We start from the raw sequence: 20,411 nt of genomic DNA on the forward strand, positions 1-20,411 counted from the left end.
GCGAGGATAAAAAAAAATATGACGAAACTAAAACTAAACTAAAACTAAGCATTTAGAAAATAATGAAAACTAATAAAAACCAGCAAACCTGCTCTAAAAACTAATTAAAACTAACTGAATTAGAGAAAAAGAAGTCAAAACTAAATAAAACTAAACTATAATGAAAAATCCAAAACTGTTATAACTTTGAAGTCAAGTTATCCAAAATTTACCCAGGAGTTAATCCCATTTGTGACAGATGTAGACAAGCACCTGCTACTGTCTTTCACACTTTTTGGTCATGTTCAAGTCTCACTGCATTCTGGTCTTCAATATTTGAAGCTAATTCAGCCATTTCAGGTCTGACCATTATTGACCCCTGCCCTTTTATCGAACTTTTTGGTGTACCATTAGAAGATCTCCCTCTACAAAGGCCACAATTAAATAATATCGCCTACTCCTCCCTTTTAGCAAGGACACTCATTCTTTTAAAGTGGAAGAATTACAAACCCCCCTCCTTTAGCAAACGGATATGTGGTGTCATGTTTTTCCTTAAAATTCAAAAGATTAGATACACATTGAATGAATCAATGAGGAAGTTGAATGTGGTATGGCATCCTTTTATTACCTCCGCCAAGGAGGTTATGTTTTTGCCTGCGTTGGTTTGTTTGTCTGTCTGTCTGTGTGCAAGATAACTCAAAAAGTTATGGACAGATTTAGATGAAAATTTCAGGAAATGTTGATACTGGCACAAGGAACAAATGATAAAATTTTGGCTGTGATTTGGGGGGGGGCAGGCACTGATCTGCCTTGGCGGAGGTCTGCGCATTCTGAGTGCTTTTCTAGTTTTTTTTTTTTTTTTTTTTTTTTTTTTTGGGTGGCGTCTTATACCTCTGTTATATGTCTCAGTGTTTGTCTTACTTTTTGTATGTTTGAAAGACAATAAAAATACATTGATCAAAAAAGAAAAATAATCATCTTAGCCTTCAACTAAGAAACTAAGCTGATAGAAGAGCTGCACAATATATCATTTGAGAAATGTCATCGCGATGGTCCCGCGATGTACACTCTAAAAAATGATTAATAGGCTCAACGTAAAAAAAAATTGAGGTAACAATTTCCATTAATCTTTTGAAGTTATTTAAACTTGGCAAATTGCTTAAATGCCACAAGACTTCTCTAGTTAACTCTTTCGGTGCCAGACAGTTAAGGGGCTAATAAGCCTTAAAAGTGCCACAGAATTTGGCCGTTTTTCAGTATTTCGCATCGTTTTTATAATCAAAGTCTGAATCGTCATCAGAACTCATTTTCTAGCAGATGGGACTGTTTTGACAAATTGCTGTGTTTACGATATTACTACAAAATGGCCATCTAATTTGCATATGATTTCATTCATAAATTCATTCATAAAATTTCCCAAGCAGAAAACGAAACGCGAGCTCTTCCTTGGTCAAAAACCGCTCGGTAACATCCGACCGATTGCTACTTAGATTCAAAACGCACCGGATGCAGCTGATTCATTATTGATCGTAATTTGCAAGAAGATTTGAAAGGACGTCATCGAAATGTGAGAAAGAAATGGGGGTGGATGGTTTGTTTGTACACAAATATGGCGTGTTCTCCAAAGCCGATCTGATCGGCCCGTGGCACTTTAAAGGTTGTATTCGTAAAGCCGATTTAATCGGCCCATGGCATTGAAAGAGTTAAGTAAACTCTATTACTTTAGTACAAACAACATGATTTGCTTTTTACTCTATGAGCTTAATTAAGTCGAACCAACTTAATTTTAATTGTGTAAAAATTACTCCATTTAGTTATAATGACTTATTGTTTTACTTTTATTCTACTCAAAAATGTTCATACAAGTAGTTTCTTTAATTTTTTGAGTTGGTCTCACTTATTTCTGTACATTAGAAGAAATTCCACATGGAAATTCCAATTATATGACTGACCTGTTTAATTCTCTGCGCAACTAACTTGCTAACTTTGTCTACATGTTAATATCTCAAATGTACACAGTACTATCGTTCTCATGTTCTTGCAGATATTACTTTATATTTGTTAAGCAGTGAGAAGTTCCATTAAGCAATATAACTGTAACGAGCAATAAACAGGAAAGGCACTGTTTGGCCTATGGCTCTGACTCATGGTGCAGTTCTATAAAAATACAAAAAAAAAAAAAAACACAAAAAGGCCAATAAACATTAGCATGCACACATTAACTCAAAATTAACACCAACATCACAACCCTGCTGAACCCCTGCACATAAAAGAACACGTTTTCAACAATATACCCAATACCCACAATGCAATGCAGCAAATACGTGACAATATATACTACAATTTTAAATTAGAAAGGAGCAAAATGTGTATTATTCAGTCCTTGAATAATTAAAACTACTGTTGCAGAAACAAAGCTAAATTCTATCAAGCCTTAAAGTTTGGTAAAGTTCTGTGCAAAATCATGTTTCTCCCTTTTTTTTCTGTGCTTCCCTCCTTTTCTTGTGGTAGGCGTGGTCTGTCAGCAAAACATGTCCAGGCTCGTCAGCTTTGTACTCAGCTTTTAGAGGAAGCTTACAAGATTTTTAAGCTGTACTAACTTAATATATTTCTTTGTTAAGTTAGAGGTAGAAATGTCTGTTCAAAATCAATATGTTATTAAGTTAAGAGTGTTTTCCTTGTTTTTCATTTAGACCAACTTAATAAAATAACTTATCATCTGATTTAAATGTGTACATGTAACAAACTTAATTTTTTTAAGCAGAGAAAGCTCTTGATTTTAAGCTTAACTTACTAACCCCCATGAATCATTTTTTAGAGTGTAGAAGGAAAATGAACTCAACCTGTTCTCATCTAATTTGTAACATGGACTGAGTCGCTGGTAACAACATTGAAAAATGAGCAATGAACGACAAAAAATCACCAAAAATGAAGACTTGGTGCCAAAAAGAAAAAAATTATTGGAATTATTTCAGCTACAAGAAAGATGATATTGAAACATGTGTTCTGTGTTGACAGTACCTTCCACCTGTTGACACAACGAGAGGTAACACAACTAATTTGTTTGACCATTTACGTCGGCACCACACAGCTATTATTTCCTCCTGAGTATTTTTTCACATTGCAATATATATATGTATACATCATAGGGTTAAAAAAAACCCCTGCAATGTCAGTTTTTTCCAATATCGTGCAGCCCTAGCCTATAGTATTCTACTGTATGAAACTGTGCAACAATATGAATAAAAAATCAATGTCAGAAAATAAGAGTGAATATAACATTACAAAAACTAAAAAGTACAATAAGAAAATAGAACATAAAATCTTTAAAAAGTAAAATAAGACCAGAATAAAGTAGAAAAAATAAAATAGGTATATATGTATGTTTTATGTTTATTTTATTTTATTCTACTGTAGCACTCATATTTTCTTTGCACACACAATGACAATAAAGGTTCTATTCTATTCTATTCTATTCTATTCTATTCTATTCTATTCTATTCTATTCTATTCGACAAACACACATTCTGACCTGAACCCAAACACACACATGTATATAGGTAAAACCTCCAGCGTGTACTTACAGTCTCCTGTGGTTTCGTACTCATATTTAGGTGAGTAGGAGCTGTATCCGGCTGCAGAGCGGGTTCGTACGCTGAAGACATACCACGTAGCAGGTTTCAGACCTGAGATGATCACACTGGGAGCCTTGGTGCGAGTTGAAGAGTAGCTCAGCTGCTCATGTTCCTGTGACAGTGTAGACAGACGAGGTGTTTCATTCACAACACGTATTTATTTATTTATTTAAACATAAAGAGCTGAAGTCCTGCCCCTTCTGCTGAAAACATGGCCGGTGAGATATCAATAGCGAGAGGCAAACAGTTTTTTGATTCTTCTGAATAGTGTCACCATTTCAGATGTTTATGAATTTAAAACGCCATTTTCAAGCTAATAAAGTTGTGGTTAATGACAGAGAAATTATTTTACCTTAACCTGGGGTGCCGCTACCAATTCTGGGCCCCATGAAAGGTAAACATTATGGACCCTTCATAGAATTCAGTATCTTGTTGATCTGTTGGAGCAGGGGGGGGGCGGGGGGGGGATGTCTGACTCCTGACTTCTATACCTCTGTTATACAGCGGACCTTACATGAAATTTTCACAACTTCTAACCTGCATCCACTGGACCCCCTCCACTGCTCTATGTGCCCCCAACAAATGCTGGGCCCCATGAATTAGTCATGTTCACCCCCCCTTTAACAGCACCCCAGACCTTAACCTCTGAGAGTGAAGTGAATATTCTTTTTATTATCCCCAAAGCGAACTTGGGTCATTGCATTTTACCCATTCTAATTAACTAGCATTAGCGTTAGCATTAGCACATGAACTTTAGGAGCAGTGAACCTCAGATCTTCATCAGTTTTGTGGTCAAGGGCAAATGGAGGAAAATGACAAAGTGTAGCAATAAATTGTAAGATGTGTAAGTTGTAATGCTGTGTGTAAATGATAAACTGAGGCATCTTAAAATTGCAATGTCAGGCTCATGGCTGTTGAAGTTATTCACATTTTTTAAAAGGATAGTTTGTTATGGAGGACCGAACCTGCCATATTGAAAGATATATACAGAAATATAAAAATGACCTAATAAATTCATTTCCCTACCATTTATTTATCTATTTTGTCCTTATTTATATTTTTCCTTATTTAATTTTTATCAAGCCATTTTTATATTTCTGTCTATATTTTTCAATATGGCAGGTTTCATCCTCCATAGTTTGTAGACATAAACATTTTCCTAAATTTAATTTAACTTTTTTTATTCAAAAACTCTCAAAGTTTGGAGTTGACATTATTTACAGGTTATTATGTAATTATTTTACTGGCCCCACCCACTTTAGACCATATTGGTCTGAGTGTGGCCCCTGAACTAAAATGAGACACCCCTGGTCTAGGTCTTGTCTTGGTCTCTGTACATGCTGGTCTTGTGCCGCGTTTCCACTACATGGAACCGGCTCGACTCGACTCGGGTACCAAGTCCTATTCCAGGAGACCGCTTCCATTACAGGATACTACCCACTTTACAGTTCGTGGTCGTCATAGCGATGTGGCACATGACTTCCGTGTCGTCTGCTCAGAGTTGCTGATAAACTCGCTTGTTGCGTGTTGTCTCGTCAAGCTCATGCTGAATTTTTATGTCGGCCACCGAAGACGGAAGCTCCTGAGTGAATGGTGTTGTTTTTCAGGCTGTCATCATGTGGATTAACCTATCGCTATATTTACTGTACACTTCCGCATCTGTTTTTTGTAAAATGGCAGGTCACTGAGACAACTCTCTGACCAATCAGTGGTCTGCAGTGTTTATACGTCACGTTTTAGTATCTGGTCCCCAGTCCTGGAACCTTGGCGGAGGTGATACCAAAAAACTAGTACCAGGTACCAGATTCCAGGTCCTTTTTCATAATGGAAACTCGAAAAGGTAGAGTTGAGTTGAGTCAAGTCAAGCCAGTACCACGTAGTGGAAACGCGGCATTGGTCTCATGTTAGATGGTCTTGACTCTACCATCAGTTCAGCATCTATTTTGTTTTGATGAGATTTTTCTTCTCACCTCCTAGTTCCTAAAACTGTGATATTACTTGTGTTTTGTTTTCCTGTTGAACCCACAGTGTTCACAAATCAGCCCGTGTTAACTCTGGTAGTGTTGTGGTTATGTTCACTGTGTGGATAAGAGACTGAACACTTTTATTTTTCATTATCTTTATGGTTATACATGTTTAATGCTTGTTTTATGAAAAGCATAAACCAATTTTATATCTAAGTATATATACACAGTAATTATTATAATAGTTTAATGTATTAACACAAATTTCAAGGGTAATAATAACAAAAAGGCCTTTTCCCTTTTTCTGCTCCAATACAAATACATTTTTTTTTTTTTTTTTTTTTTTTTTTACATACCATGCTTTCTCCACATCCACACATTAAAGGTGCATTAAAGGCAAACTCACACAGGAATCAATCTGTATAAATCTCTACCTCTCATACAGATAAATTGGTGTGTTTGAGGTTGAGGCTTTGTAAAACTGATTGGGATGGGTTCTGTTTTTTTTATTTATATATAAAACTGTTTTGATATGGCTGTTATGGACAAAAGTTTTAAAATTATTATGTGATCAGACAGAGAGCAAAAGTTTAGCTAATAGACCTTTTTGTTATGTAACCACATCATAGATCGATATAAAACCTTTATTTTATCCCACAATATATTGAGGTGAACGCCTTATTTGGAGTTTTACAGCTGAAGAATGGAAAGTAGCCTATAGAACATCACCAAAATATAAAACAGATTAACACAAATTCATATAAAATAAATAAATATACAGCCTGTTGTTGTATCAGTTGCATGTACTAGTTGTATTGTGCACATTATTGTCTAGGTTTGGAAGCATATTTGACATTTTTTACTATTATATGGTATGAGCTACATACTGTAGTGCAAAAAATGTTTTTGGACATTCTTAAAACTTTACACAACCTCACATATTATCATGAAATATTTGCATTAAAAAATGTTTTTTTCTGTTTCAAAAAGTGTGGCTGCATCAGACACAAATAAATGCACATGATTTGTACTTTTTGTTTATTGTTAACAACAAAAAATAACCATAGTTTGATAGTTTTTACCTGCCTGTTGCACCTGGTTTTTATCTGTTATCTTTTTATCTGTTTTTAATGTGTTTGGTTTCTGTTTTTGTCTGCTGTATGTAAAGTGTCTTTGAGTTCCATGAAAAGCGCTATACAAATAAAATGTATTATTATTATTATTATTATTATTATTAGTAGTAGTAGTAGTAGTAGTAGTTTTAACATGTCATGTACGGGATGTGTTTCGTTATTTTCCTAAAACATCCAGTTTTGACCTCGATGGAACTGAGCATGTGCAGAGGGGAACATGTGGGTTTGGAGAATAGAACAGTACTTGGCAGAGTTCACTGACTTAAGTGTGATTCTTAATGTAATAATATCACAAATGCATGGGGTGTCCAACCACTGTACAGTACTGAACTATATTTGCACCCTGTACTTCTACATTACATAAGCTTCTTTCACTGAGGAGAAACAGTGTTGAATCATCCTTTAACTCCGGTGAAGAGAGAAGTTAAAGTGACTGACCAACACTGAAGCTCCACTGCTCCTCCTGCTCATGCTGTATTTTTATTTAACAGTGTTATTCAGCTTCTATTCCAGACTCGGTCATGGTCACCTAAAACTGCCTATCACAACATAACCGACTTCATGAAAAGAACCTCAGATACACACAGTCGCTGTCAGCGTCACCGTACTGGATGTGACTGTTTATCAGACACGACTTTAGGGCTAAAAACGTCCACTTTGATCTCTGTACTAATACTATTAAGAGTGGGCTGGAAGATGAGCAGACGTCACTGTACCTTCTCGTAGTATTTGATCTCGTAGTCCAGGATGAGGAGCGTCATCTGCTCCGGCTGCTGCCAGGACAGAGCGATGCTGTTGGGGGAAGCCCAGTCCTTCTTCAGAGCCCCCACCAGAGACGGACCTGGTTAGAAAACAAAGACATTCAGGACTCTGGTTACACGAATGAATGATTCCAGTCAGGTCTCAAGTATCTGGATGATTTAATTAAATACATCATGGGTTTTTTAACCCATAAAGACCTAGTGCTACTTTTGTGGCAGTTCCAAAATGAAGTTTTCTCTATTTTCAACCTTTCATAAGTGATTTCTCACCATTTATTCAAATATTTTCCTCTGTGTTTTGCATTTTTATGTGAAAATCAGCTATTTTCCTATATTGAATTCACTGATCATGTAGATGTTCATTAAAGCTCAGATATACAGGGTGGGGAAGCAAAATTTACAATATTTTGAGGCAGGGATTGAAAGACAGTGTATGACCAATTAGTTTATTGAAAGTCATGAGAATTTATTTGCCACAAGAAAATTGACATAATAGAAAATGTTTTTATTCTATGTGTCCTCCTTCTTTCTCAATAACTGCCTTCACACGCTTCCTGAAACTTGCGCAAGTGTTCCTCAAATATTGGGGTGACAACTTCTCCCATTCTTCTTTAATAGTATCTTCCAGACTTTCTCGTAATAGTTTTGCTCATAGTCATTCTCTTCTTTCCATTATAAACAGTCTTTATGGACACTCCAACTATTTTTGAAATCTCCTTTGGTGTGACGAGTGCACTCAGCAAATCACACACTCTTTGACGTTTGCTTTCCTGATTACTCATGTGGGCAAAAGTTTCTGAAAAGGTACAGGGTGGGGAAGCAAAATTTACAATGAACATTTAGTTGTTTTTTCTCAGCAGACACTACGTCAATTGTTTTGAAACCAAACATATATTGATGTCATAATCATACCTAACACTATTATCCATACCGTTTCAGAAACTTTTGCCCACATGAGTAATCAGGAAAGCAAACGTCAAAGAGTGTGTGATTTGCTGAATGCACTCGTCACACCAAAGGAGATTTCAAAAATAGTTGGAGTGTCCATAAAGACTGTTTATAATGGAAAGAAGAGAATGACTATGAGCAAAACTATTATGAGAAAGTCTGGAAGATACTATTAAAGAGGAATGGGAGAAGTTGTCACCCGAATATTTGAGGAACACTTGCGCAAGTTTCAGGAAGTGTGTGAAGGCAGTTATTGAGAAAGAAGGAGGACACATAGAATAAAAACATTTTCTATTATGTAAATTTTCATGTAGCAAATAAATTCTCATGACTTTCAATAAACTAGTTGGTCATACACTGTCTTTCAATCCCTGCCCCAAAATTTTGTAAATTTTGCTTCCCCACCCTGTATGGATAATAGTGTTAGGTATGATGATGACATCAATATATGTTTGGTTTCAAAACAATTGATGTAGTGCCTGCTGAGAAAAAACAACTAAATGTTCATTGTAAATTTTGCTTCCCCACCCTGTAAGTTGAGGGTTATTATGTAACCCTATTATTTTTTCTCTATATTTGACTTTTCTTAAGTGATTTATCACCATTTATTACGATGTCTGTGTAGGTTCTCATTTGCCATTTGGAAATTTGGAATTTTAATCATTTGGAAACTGGACGTATAAACCTGCAGGGGGAGTGGTCTGTGTTGGTGTTAATCCATATGCTAATGAACTTAATAAATGGACTGAACTTATATAGCGCATTTTATACACCTTCATGGTGCCCAAAGCACTTTATAAGGCATCACATTCACCCATTCACACACACCAGTAGGCACCATGCAAGACAAGGGTTCAGTGTCTTGCCCAAGGAAACTTTGACATGCGGACAGTTGGAGCAAGGATTCAAACCACCAACCCTTTGGTCATTGGACAACCTGCTTTACCAACTGAGCCACAGCCACCCATCAGCATTAGGGTCATAAGGGGGGGGTGTCCCTGGGGGTAGGGTCATTGGTGGGTATTGTGTGTGAGTTTCAGGGTCGTTGACAAAAGGGGTGGGTCACTGTCCAAATCCTTCGGGGGGGATTTGTTTGTTTTCAGGTGAGCTCTTAAGACCCCTAACATTTACATTCATTACCTTCTCCAGTAGGTATTGTGATCACTTTGCTTTGTGTGTTTGCGTGTTTGTTTGTTTGTTTGTTAGCAAGACAACTCAAAAATTTAAGGACGGATTTTCATGAAATTTTCAGGAAATGTTGATACCAGCACAAAGAAGAAATTATTAAATTTTGGTGGTGATTGGAGGGGAGGGGCAGATCTGTCTTGGCAGAAGTCTGCGCTCTCCAAGTGCTTTTCTTGTTAGCATATGGATCACCACCTACACAGACCACTCTCTCTGCAGGTTTATAGGTCCAGTTCCCCCCCACCAGTTACTAGAACTGAAGAAGTCTCTTGGATGACAGATGAAACATTTTCAAAACAGCTAAACCAGTCCAGCTGAACCAAGTAGAACTACCAAGAAGAACATTTATTATGATATTATCGTCTCTATTTTGTGTTTTTTCAGTGAGAATCTGATATTTTCCTTGAATTCACTGATCATGTAGATGTTTATAAAAGCTCAGAGTAAAGTTGAGGGTTATTTTATCAGAAACAGAGAAAACTGAAGAAGAAGTGACATTTTCAGCAAAGATATCAATAACTAAAGATAAAAATTTGTGTCTCCATCCACTGTCATTGATCCAACTCCATGGGTTTTACTAGTGAATCAATGTTGTGGAAGATGACAGTGTTTCCACGCTCACTACGGACTGGGGCACCGCTACTAATTGTGGGGCCCATGTACGGTACACATTGTGGACCCTTCATAAAATTCAGTATCTTGTCGATCTATTGGGGTGGGGGGGTGGGGGTGGGGCATTCATAACTGGCTGGCGTAAAACGAAACAAACTTTACATGCTTTCAACGCCCGACTCCCAACTTCTATACCTCTATAGATGGGGGGTGGGTCCATTACTGCCACACCTTACAGCGGCGTAAAATAGGGATGAAAGATATATTGTTATCGTATCAATATCTAGATATGAACATTCAAGATATTAATATCGAAAAAGCAACGATATGAACAATATTGATTTCCCCTGCTCTTGCCCTGCATGTACAGCTCTGGAAGTCACAACAAATTTCATTTATTTGTACTTTATGTTAATGTTGATGACTGGCAGTGAGTTCTTATAAATAAAACTGCACTTTCCACATTCTTTTGTAGTATGATGTTTGTATTTTTCTGAAAAATGCTTGGTTTTCACCAAACCAGTAGTCATATCGTATCGTATCGAGATATCTGACATGAATATTGAGATATGAAATTTTGTCCATATCGTTCAGCCCTAGCGTAAAATGAAACTGAAACTTCCGACTCCTGACTTCTTTGCCTCTATTATACAGAGGACCTTACATGAAATTTTCACAACTTCTAACCTGTATCCACTGGGCCCCCTGCACTGCTCTATGGGCCCCCCCCGCAAATGCTGGGCCCCATGAATTTGACATGTTTACCCCCCTTTAACGGTGCCCCAGACTATGGAGCCTCTGAATATCCAAATGTGTCATATCTGATGACCATGAAAAGATGACAAACTGTATTTTACACCAATTATTTACCTGTATTGATATTATTAGTGGATCAACCGATATTAAACATTGTACATCAGTAGATTATTTTGGTCGACGGCGGATGTTTGGGTTTTTATGGGTTAAATACATTTATCCTTGCTTCTGCACAATGCATCTGACAGTTTTTTCCATTTAGATTCACACCCCATTCGTTATCTGACCAAATCAACACTCCATAATCACTGTAAGCTATTTCACATATGATAATATACCATTATACATGCTAAATTTAACATCTGCTGAACACCACTATATACATAGGATCATGTCACTATGCTTATTTGACCATTTTCTGAAAGCACCATAGTGTGTCTAACAGTGTGACAGACTTTGTACTTTGGTGTAAACTCTTGTTGATCTTGGGAGAACCAGCTGACCCCAGCAGGCAGTCAGTTTGATAAGAACACACTCTGCATACAGATGGTGGACTATTTCAATGGATGCAGCCGGTATAAAATGAGACTATAGAACAGCATCGCTACACACACACACACACACACACACACACACACACACACACACACACACACAACACAAACACCAGACTGGCATTTATGCAGATTGTCAGCAAAAATGATCATACATACATGATTCACATTCAATTACCATGTTTCAGAATAGGTTTTTGTCCCTTTGGAAGAAAAAAAAGAAGTGTTTGCATAGTATTCCATTCTCCCTTAAGATCATAATGTTTTATTGAAAATAAGTTCAAGAAGCTACATCTTCGTTTCTCCGACTGAATTGCATTAGCTTTGCCGTATGAATTATCGCAGAGTAAATAATTGCACAGAGCTCCCAAGAGAGGTCAGCAGATGTAACTGCCCTGAGAGTCATTATTATATATTATATCATGTAATGTTACAGTGAGAGCTGACTCATTATGTGGAGAGAAAATGTAGGCCTGATACTCTCATGTGTATTCACAATGAAAAGACTGTGACACTCTTTTTTTTCATTACAGTAGTTTACCTGGAGAACTGAAGTATTCACTGAGGCTCATTTTTAGGGGCTGAAAGTCAGTGGTTTAGGAGAAGAAGGAAACTAAAGGATGGGGTTTTAGCATTTGGGAGGATGTGAAGAGGAGGGTTGAGGTTTGGGATAGATAAACTGAAAACGTGAATAATCTTTATTAACCTGAGCCGTCCATATATTCCTATCATTTTTGCAGCAATGTGAAATGATAGATCCCAGAAATCATGCAAATACATACGACAAATGACATTTTAAAGATATAATATAGTGAAATTGTTTTGCTGTAATGAAAAAGGAGCATCAATATCACTAATCAAAGTACTGATTTGGATGCAAAAAAAAAAAACTTTTGGCTAGAATTGGCAGAAAATTGTTCTAGTGGGAGACAAAAAATGTGTTTTGGCTAAAGTGAGAAAAAAGTTGATGGTTTGGTTTAAGCATCAATAAATATGTTCTCACAACTATAGATATCGTTATTTGGTTGATGGTTCAAGACAAAATTATGTTAATTTTACGGCTGTCAAAATTAATGCATTAACGCAGATTAATCCATCATCCTGATTAATCTGACTAAAAATTTTAACACAATTAACCCATCTGCAGCGTAGAACGACTCTGAACGTCTCTGCTAACGCATTTGGGTCAGTTTGTCCAAGCAGAGTTACTGCAGTGCATGAACAAATGGGCACTTGATCCGGTAGTGACAGGCAGCAGAACCAACCCATAAAGATGGAAGACACTAAACAGCATGTTGGCCCCCTGCATGGAAATATGAGGACAAGAAAAAAAAAAAAAACACCCAAAACAAAACAGTCGACCGACATTTTTTCTTTTCACTGAAGCACTTCCAGGTTAAAATACCACATTAACGTGAAGCATAGGTTAGTCCAGGATTCTGCTCGCACTTCAGCTAACACGTCGCCCAGCTTGCGACAAACACACTTTCTTCATTTTTTTTCCTCATGCTAAAAGAAACATGATTAATATAGATTAAAAATGAGTGATATTTAGTTGTGATTAATCATAATTAATTCACAGCAACCCTGTGATTAATCTGTTTAAAAATTTTAATCGTTTGACAGCCCTAGTTAATTTATATTCAGTTATTTTGCTGAGACATAATGGTTTTTTTTGTTTTTTTTTGTCCGTATTTGTCTCTGTATTTGTTCTTTGATTGCCATTTAGTATTAACTCCGTATCTGTTTACCCGTTTGATGTGTATTTGTCCCTTGGCTGTTTATTGTAAAGTGTCTTTGAGTACTTAGAAAAGCGCTATATAAAACCGATGCATTATTATTTATTATTAACAAAATGCAAGGTTTATGTTTATGACAAATCACATCTGCAGTGGTTCAGTTATAAATGAACATAAGTTAGGTTTATTCACCAGATTTCATACAATCTGCCATTTCTGTGAGTTTATTCCTGCAAATGTTCATAACTGCTTTAAATAGTAATAGTAATAATAATAATAATAATAATAATAATAATAATAATAATAATAATAATAATAATAATAATAATACATTTTATTTATAGGCGCCTTTCTTGGCACTCAAGGACACCATACAGTTAACAAGGAGAGTATAAAACAAGCAATAAAACATAGAATAAAAAGTAAATGGCAGGTTAAAAAAAAAAAAAAAAATCTAAATAAATAAATAATAAATAAATCCATGATGTCTTTTTTTTACAACACATTCACCATCCTTCTGTCTGGCTAATGTTTTAATGTGTTGAGATCCTGCTCTAGACTTTCTGGAAAAACAGTTAAAATAGTATGAAAAGCAAAAGATTTTGATCAAAAAGAGTCACATTTTACAGGAAAAAATCTACAAATGACACTTAGGAAAGTCTTATAAGTGAATTTAATAGAAAACAAACTCAATCACTAACTCATTTTTCTAATCTTTTAGTCTCTAAATTAATTTACATATATGTTGGGTAATATTAATAAACCTAATCATGATCACTGTACTTTACAAATGTGCTAAAAACATGCAGTTAATGTTGCACCCTACAATTTAGATCAATGTATTTCATCGGATTCTTTGACCAATTGAAAACTCATTGACCGTTGAAAATGAGCTGCAGGGGTTTAACAGAGCGTGCGCCAATACACCCACACCACTTTTACACAAAATACATTTCAATGCTTGGCTTCTTCTTAATAACCAGCAACTTAATAGCCATTTAAAAAGTGGCAGGCTGTCTGAAATGTTAGCAAAAACAGAACAACATTAATATCATGCGTGAGTGAAAAGAGCTCATGTTGGAATATTAGAATAATAGGCCTGTTGCACGTGTGTTTGCATACGTGTGCTGTACGTGAGTGCTGGTGTGGGTGAATATTTTTGTCTTCGCAGGGAACTATGGAGCAGCTGGTGTAGAAAATAAACCTTTGCTTTACCAGCAGCACCATAAGTCAATACGGCTGACATCTTATTAGCCGTTATTATTACATATATAACTGCTCATTTGACAATTTTACTGAAAATGCACTTCTATCCTCAGGTCCATATGTAGCCAGTGCCAGAGAGAATTCATCTCAGGGGGATTTTATCAGATCTTACTCTGTCTAATGAACCACTCTGTTAAAGCTGCTACGTTGCAGGGTTTCCTGCTCGACTGGTGCCAGCTGGGAGTAGCACAGGGGTTCGGGCTGTTGGTTTGTGGCTGAAGTCATGCAGTCGAGGCATCAAACTAAGACACAGCAAGATGGTTGGCATCTGCTGGTACCATACTGGCCCCTGACAGGGAACAACAAACACAGCCTAAATTCAGTGTCCCTCTGAGTCACAGATTTAAAACCATCTCCCACTGCAAAACAGTGCAAATTTATTAACACATCTCACACAAGTTGTGCATGAAAATAGAAGAATGTGCCATACAGGCGGCACACACACAGACTCAACCACGTGCAATCAAAATTTGACATGTGATAAAAATGTGCAGGAGAAGTGAGACCACTCACTGTTTTGCAGAAAATAGGAGTCAGCTCTGCCTGCACAGCAAGACAGTGCACATCACATCACTAAACAATGAAAAAAAAAAGGTTTCATATTGTTCCAGGGCAAGTCTCTGTAAACACAACCTTTTGATTTGCAACTGATCATTCCATCCGATACACTTTATTCATGCAAGATTAATTATACCTTTGACTGGATTTTGAAGATCACATTATGCATGTAATCCTGTGTTATCTAAATGCATTCTGGGTAATTTGCACAATAAACGGGGGTACTATTCGTTAGGCTTTGCCGTGGATATGCTATTTGTATTTGTCTCAAACTGAAAATGATTTATTAGTCACTCACTCTTGCCTGATTATACGTTATTATGTTTGCATGAAAAAAACATGAAGCTGAAAACCCAGAGCGTCTTTGAGATAAATTTTCAGATAATCTGCTACACATGCAGTCATGTATTGATTCAATATGTGACTGTTTAGCTCTGGTATTAGCTGTAACTTTATAGACAGACGGACATGAAGCACAGTGCTCTAAGTCTCTGCACGGTAAAAAAAATCCTGTTGTTTTTACAGAAAAAAAACTGGCAGCTGTGGTTTCCAGAACAATACTGTAAAAAACACATCCAACTGTAAACATATTTACAGAGTAACATGTAGATTTAACATTTTAAAGATGTAGATTTAACTGGTAAATGGACTGCACTTATTTAGTACATTTTCTCCACCTTCATGGTGTCCAAAGCACTTTCCAAAACCACCAGGTCCAACTGGGAGCAATTTAAGGTTCAGTGTCTTCCATGGACACTTGGACATATGGACAGTCGGAGCCAGGATTCGAACCACCAACCGTTTGGTTATTGGATGAGCCGCTCTGCCAACTCTATCAACCCATTAATTTACAAATTTAAAATGTTACATAGTAAATGTTTACTGTTTTAGAACTTTTTAATTAAAAAAAAAAAAAAAAAAAAAAAAAAGCAAATAGGCCGTTATTTCAATAGTATGGTCTTGCAATTTAAACGGCACCACATTGTTTTTCAATTTACAGCTTTATTTTCTAAAAACAATAGAAATACATCATTTCTACATACAAATCTGGTTTTGTTCACATACTCTTCCTGTAAAAACTACAGCTATATTTGATTTAATCGTTAACACAAAAATCTTTTCAAATAAACAACTTTGCTTGTATTATCACTTACAGTTTTTTTATGTTGCAATTTTACAACTTTTTGGTGTTAATTCTACAGTCATTTTTTACAGTGTGTGGGCTGACAATACTGTGTTTTTTCTGTTTTTTTCTTTTCAAAGGCAGGTGTATAGAACACGTCACCGTCTCCAAGCACTGACAAAATACTTGGAGGACACAGGACACACTGCAACCGTCCTTAATGATTCTGTTTGTGGGTTATTAGAGCTGCAACATGAAATCTGCCAGAGGGACTGACTTGCTTTCTCTAAGATGCAAGAGAATTGGAAAGCCATTAGAAACACCAGTCAATTACGATGCCCGATGGATGGATTTTCCAGTCAAGCGTGGTTAAGCTCAACATAAACTAATGGGGAGTCTTTAAATGAGCTTGACCTGCATATGATTTTAATTAGCTTTCCTGCCCTAAAGGCTTCCATTAACTGTTTAAAAAAATCAATAGAGCCAGTATTGATGCTGCGCGAGAGCTTAAACGATGTCCTAACACTCCACTGATTCAGTGCTGATGGAGAGATATAGTAAGAGTGGAGAAACGCACATACGCCATAAAGCTACTCTTGTTTACAGCAGTCATATTGATATGTCTGTGTCTTCTTGGGGTGAAAAAAAAAAGTCTGTCTGAGTACATGTTCACTAGTGAGTAACATTAACCCATAAAGACTCAGAGCTACTTTTGTGGCAGTTCCCATCTGATTTTTTTCCCTCTAAATAGAATAGAATAGAACAGTTTTTATTGTCACTGTCCAATACAGACAACGAAATTGAAAGTGCAAACCTTTAAATTGCATTTAAAAACATAAATAAATAATATAAAACGAACATACACCAACTGAACCAACAAGTATAAGGACATTATAAAAAAACTGTCAGATTAAAATAAGACTAAAATTATTTGTGTACTGAGTTCAGTACACAAATAGCATTAGCATAACAACTGTTCCTGAGTCTGTTTGTTTTTGTAATATGTAAAATGTAACCTTTTTAAAGTGATTCATAACCATTTATTGTAATATTACCCTCAGTGTTTTGCATTGTTTCAGTAAAAATCATGTATTTTACTATATTAAACCCTATAACAACTTTTGAAGCCCTCTGCATAATCAGTGTGATTTTTTTTTTCCTGAAAAACCTGATGTACAGTTGTGGAAAAAATTATTAAACCATCATAAGTCATCAAAAACAATGATTATGCATTCAAGTACCAACTCCTGTGTGTATCATGTGTCTAAAACAGACAGAAAAGAAAACATGGAATGCCTAAAAGCAATGTTTTTGTCAGTACAATGCCATCAATATTGATGGAAGAACTGAAGTGACTTTGGTTATTATCAAGAAAACATGGAAAATGTCTAGATATCAGCTCTGAAATTAAACTACTATGAGCTATTTTTGTCGTTATCATTATATTTGTCCAAACAAATGTACCTTTAGTTGTACCGGGCATTAAAATGAACAAGAAATTGAAGAAAACAAGGGGTGGACTAATAGATTTTTCCGTGACTGTGTACAATTAGTACATGCAATACACAGATAATCCACCAGGGGGGAGGAATTCATTCACCAGAGGCCTTTCCAGTGACACTACAAGACTGTCATTAATGAGGAAGGAGGAAAAGGAAAAGGAATTACCAATTTGTTAGACATATTTGTGTTATATTATGTTTTCGTTCAAAAATAATAGTATTTGAGCACTGAGATCTGATATATCAAATATGATACAAAATTGAAACTCATACATGGAAATTGATATTTGACAGAACATTTTTTGGGTTGTTGAAGGACCAATAAAGGCTCAAATTTCAAAGAACTGGAATTTTCTGTCGATTTAATGGTTCAGGCTTTACAGGGTTAATTTACTGATCATGTAGGTGTTCATAAAAGCTCAGATTAAAGCTGAAGGTTATTATATCAGAAATACAGAAAACTGAAGAAAAAGCGACTTTTTCAGCAAAATATATCAATAACTGAACATAAACCAAGCACCTCCATCTATTGTCATTGATCCAACTCCACGGGTTTTATTGTTGAATTAAAGTTGTAGAAGATGACAGTGTTTCCATGGTAACTACAGAGCCTCTGAACGTCCAAATGGGTCATATCTGATGATCATGAAAAGATGAGAAACTGTATTTTACACCAATTAGTTACATGTATTGACAGGATTAATGGATCAAACAGGTATTAAACAGTTTAAATATATAGATACTTCTGGTCGCTGGTGGATGTTTGGGTCCTTATGGGTCAAGGCGGTCCTGAAACAAATGCACAAATGCTAATACATAATATAACCTAAAAAATTCAATTGACCTGATTTTTATTTGATAAAAATTAGTTCATTTGACCCATTTCTGAGCGCCTCTACCCATCTCCATGTGCATGGCATACTACTGAAACAGTCTGCAGTCGCCTCAGGGGTGCATGGGAATGAATATAAGAACTGAAGTTGTCTACGATGTGACCACCGGGACCTGAACTGGAGTAAAGTGTGTGTGCAGTGGGTGTAAATGCAGTTTTGTGTGACAAACCTGAAGTGACATAGGGTCTGTTTTCTGTTGTTTTTTTTTTTTTTTTGTTTTGTTTTTTTATTAGTGATACAGTTAATATGACAGTGGACAGAAAAACAACAACAACAAATAAACAAAAGAAAAATCAATCAAATAAACAAATCAACAACAAAATAATAAACAACAACAATGACAACATCATATTACAATGAAAAAGATAATAAACATAAAGAGCAACTGAACAATAAAAACTGATTTGGGGTGATAAGGAAAAGGGAAGGGGGGAGAGTGAATGAAAGTGAGAAGGGAGATGGGGGGTGAGGGGAAAACGATAATTATTCTAATAATGATAATAACAACACAACAATACATGGATGCTTCTATGAATCTGGGTCCATTTTGATACCTGCCACTTTTCCAGCTTTTTAGACTCAATAATGAAAGAGAAATTTAGACATATTTCCCCCCAGGATGTAACTACTGATGACCTCAGATAAATGCAAAAAAAAAATTATACTCTTGCTCTGAGCCATCCCAAAATTAATGAATTTTTAATAAAATATTGGGGCCAAAAATAGGACCATAATTGGGACATGAAAAACTACCTAGGTGTCAGTGCATTAGATCTGAAAACATAGCTGTAAATGGTCTTATATAGACTGTAAATAAAGACACTGTGTTAAATTTGACGTTCCTAGTGGATTTTCTAATCCAGACATGCAGGTTTTCCATGAATCTCAGTCTCATTCCGGGTTTCGTGCGTAACCCGTCGTGTCCACTTGTGTTACATGCAGAACCTGCCCAGTTAAACGCATATAAATCACAAATGATTTTGCAACAGCGGTCATTTCATATGTTGTATATATTCAAATCCGTATTTATATATATATATATATATATATATATATATATATATATATATATATTTTTTTTTTTTTTTTATATTTATAACCATTTGCACTACATTCATATCAATCTGTATTTGCACTCTCCTTTTAAACACTTTTTTATTCAAATTTATATGACTGTTTTACGCGTATGTGTATGTCTATGTGTATGTTTTATGCTGCTGACAACACTGTGAATTTCCCCATTGTGGGATCAATAAAGGAATATCTTATCTTGTCTTATCTTATTTTTGTGAAACACTTGGCCTTGAATAATTAGTTCAAATTCTCAAAATGTACCTGTGAGAGAATAAAAAGATATTCGAAAAAAATAGTAGCATGTAATTTTCGTGTCCTTTTGACCATGTTACATGCAGATTTTTGTATTAGATATAATGTAAAATAACATAAAAATGTGTTTTATCTGAAAAATAGTTTCTCCTTTATCTCAGTAAGTATTTATTTTTAAAACAGACCCAAAGTGCTTCCAAACTTGCTTCATAACATTAGTCTGCATCTGGTTTGAATTTTTAGCCCCATGTCCTGTTTTTAGAGACCAGTTTCATAGAAGCACCCATACAGTAATGATACCAATAGTCTAATTTTCTAGAATTATTGTGGTGGCAGTAGCGGTGGAGGTAGCCACAATGCAAAAAAATGGGTAAAATAATTCAATATTTATAATAATTTACATCAATTATTATCAATTTAAGATTTCTATTACTGAATTTAAATGAATATGATTACTACTGAAACAGTCTGCAGTCG

At 35.7% G+C, this 20,411-nt stretch overlaps 1 protein-coding gene across 1 annotated transcript in view; it reads right to left on the minus strand.

Moving 5' to 3' along the window:
• The window catches only part of LOC115412182 (ephrin type-A receptor 6-like), a 417,601-nt gene that overhangs the window by 88,057 nt on the left and 309,133 nt on the right, over positions 1-20,411 (minus strand). Inside the window, exons 4-5 of the mRNA XM_030124523.1 lie at positions 7,428-7,552; positions 3,564-3,726 (exon numbers count right to left, since the gene is read on the minus strand). Of these exons, the coding sequence (XP_029980383.1) occupies positions 3,564-3,726; positions 7,428-7,552 (288 nt within the window). The remainder of the gene's footprint in view (positions 1-3,563; positions 3,727-7,427; positions 7,553-20,411) is intronic.

The sequence above is a fragment of the Sphaeramia orbicularis genome, chromosome 21 (assembly GCF_902148855.1).
Source record: "Sphaeramia orbicularis chromosome 21, fSphaOr1.1, whole genome shotgun sequence".
NCBI lineage: Eukaryota > Metazoa > Chordata > Actinopteri > Kurtiformes > Apogonidae > Sphaeramia > Sphaeramia orbicularis.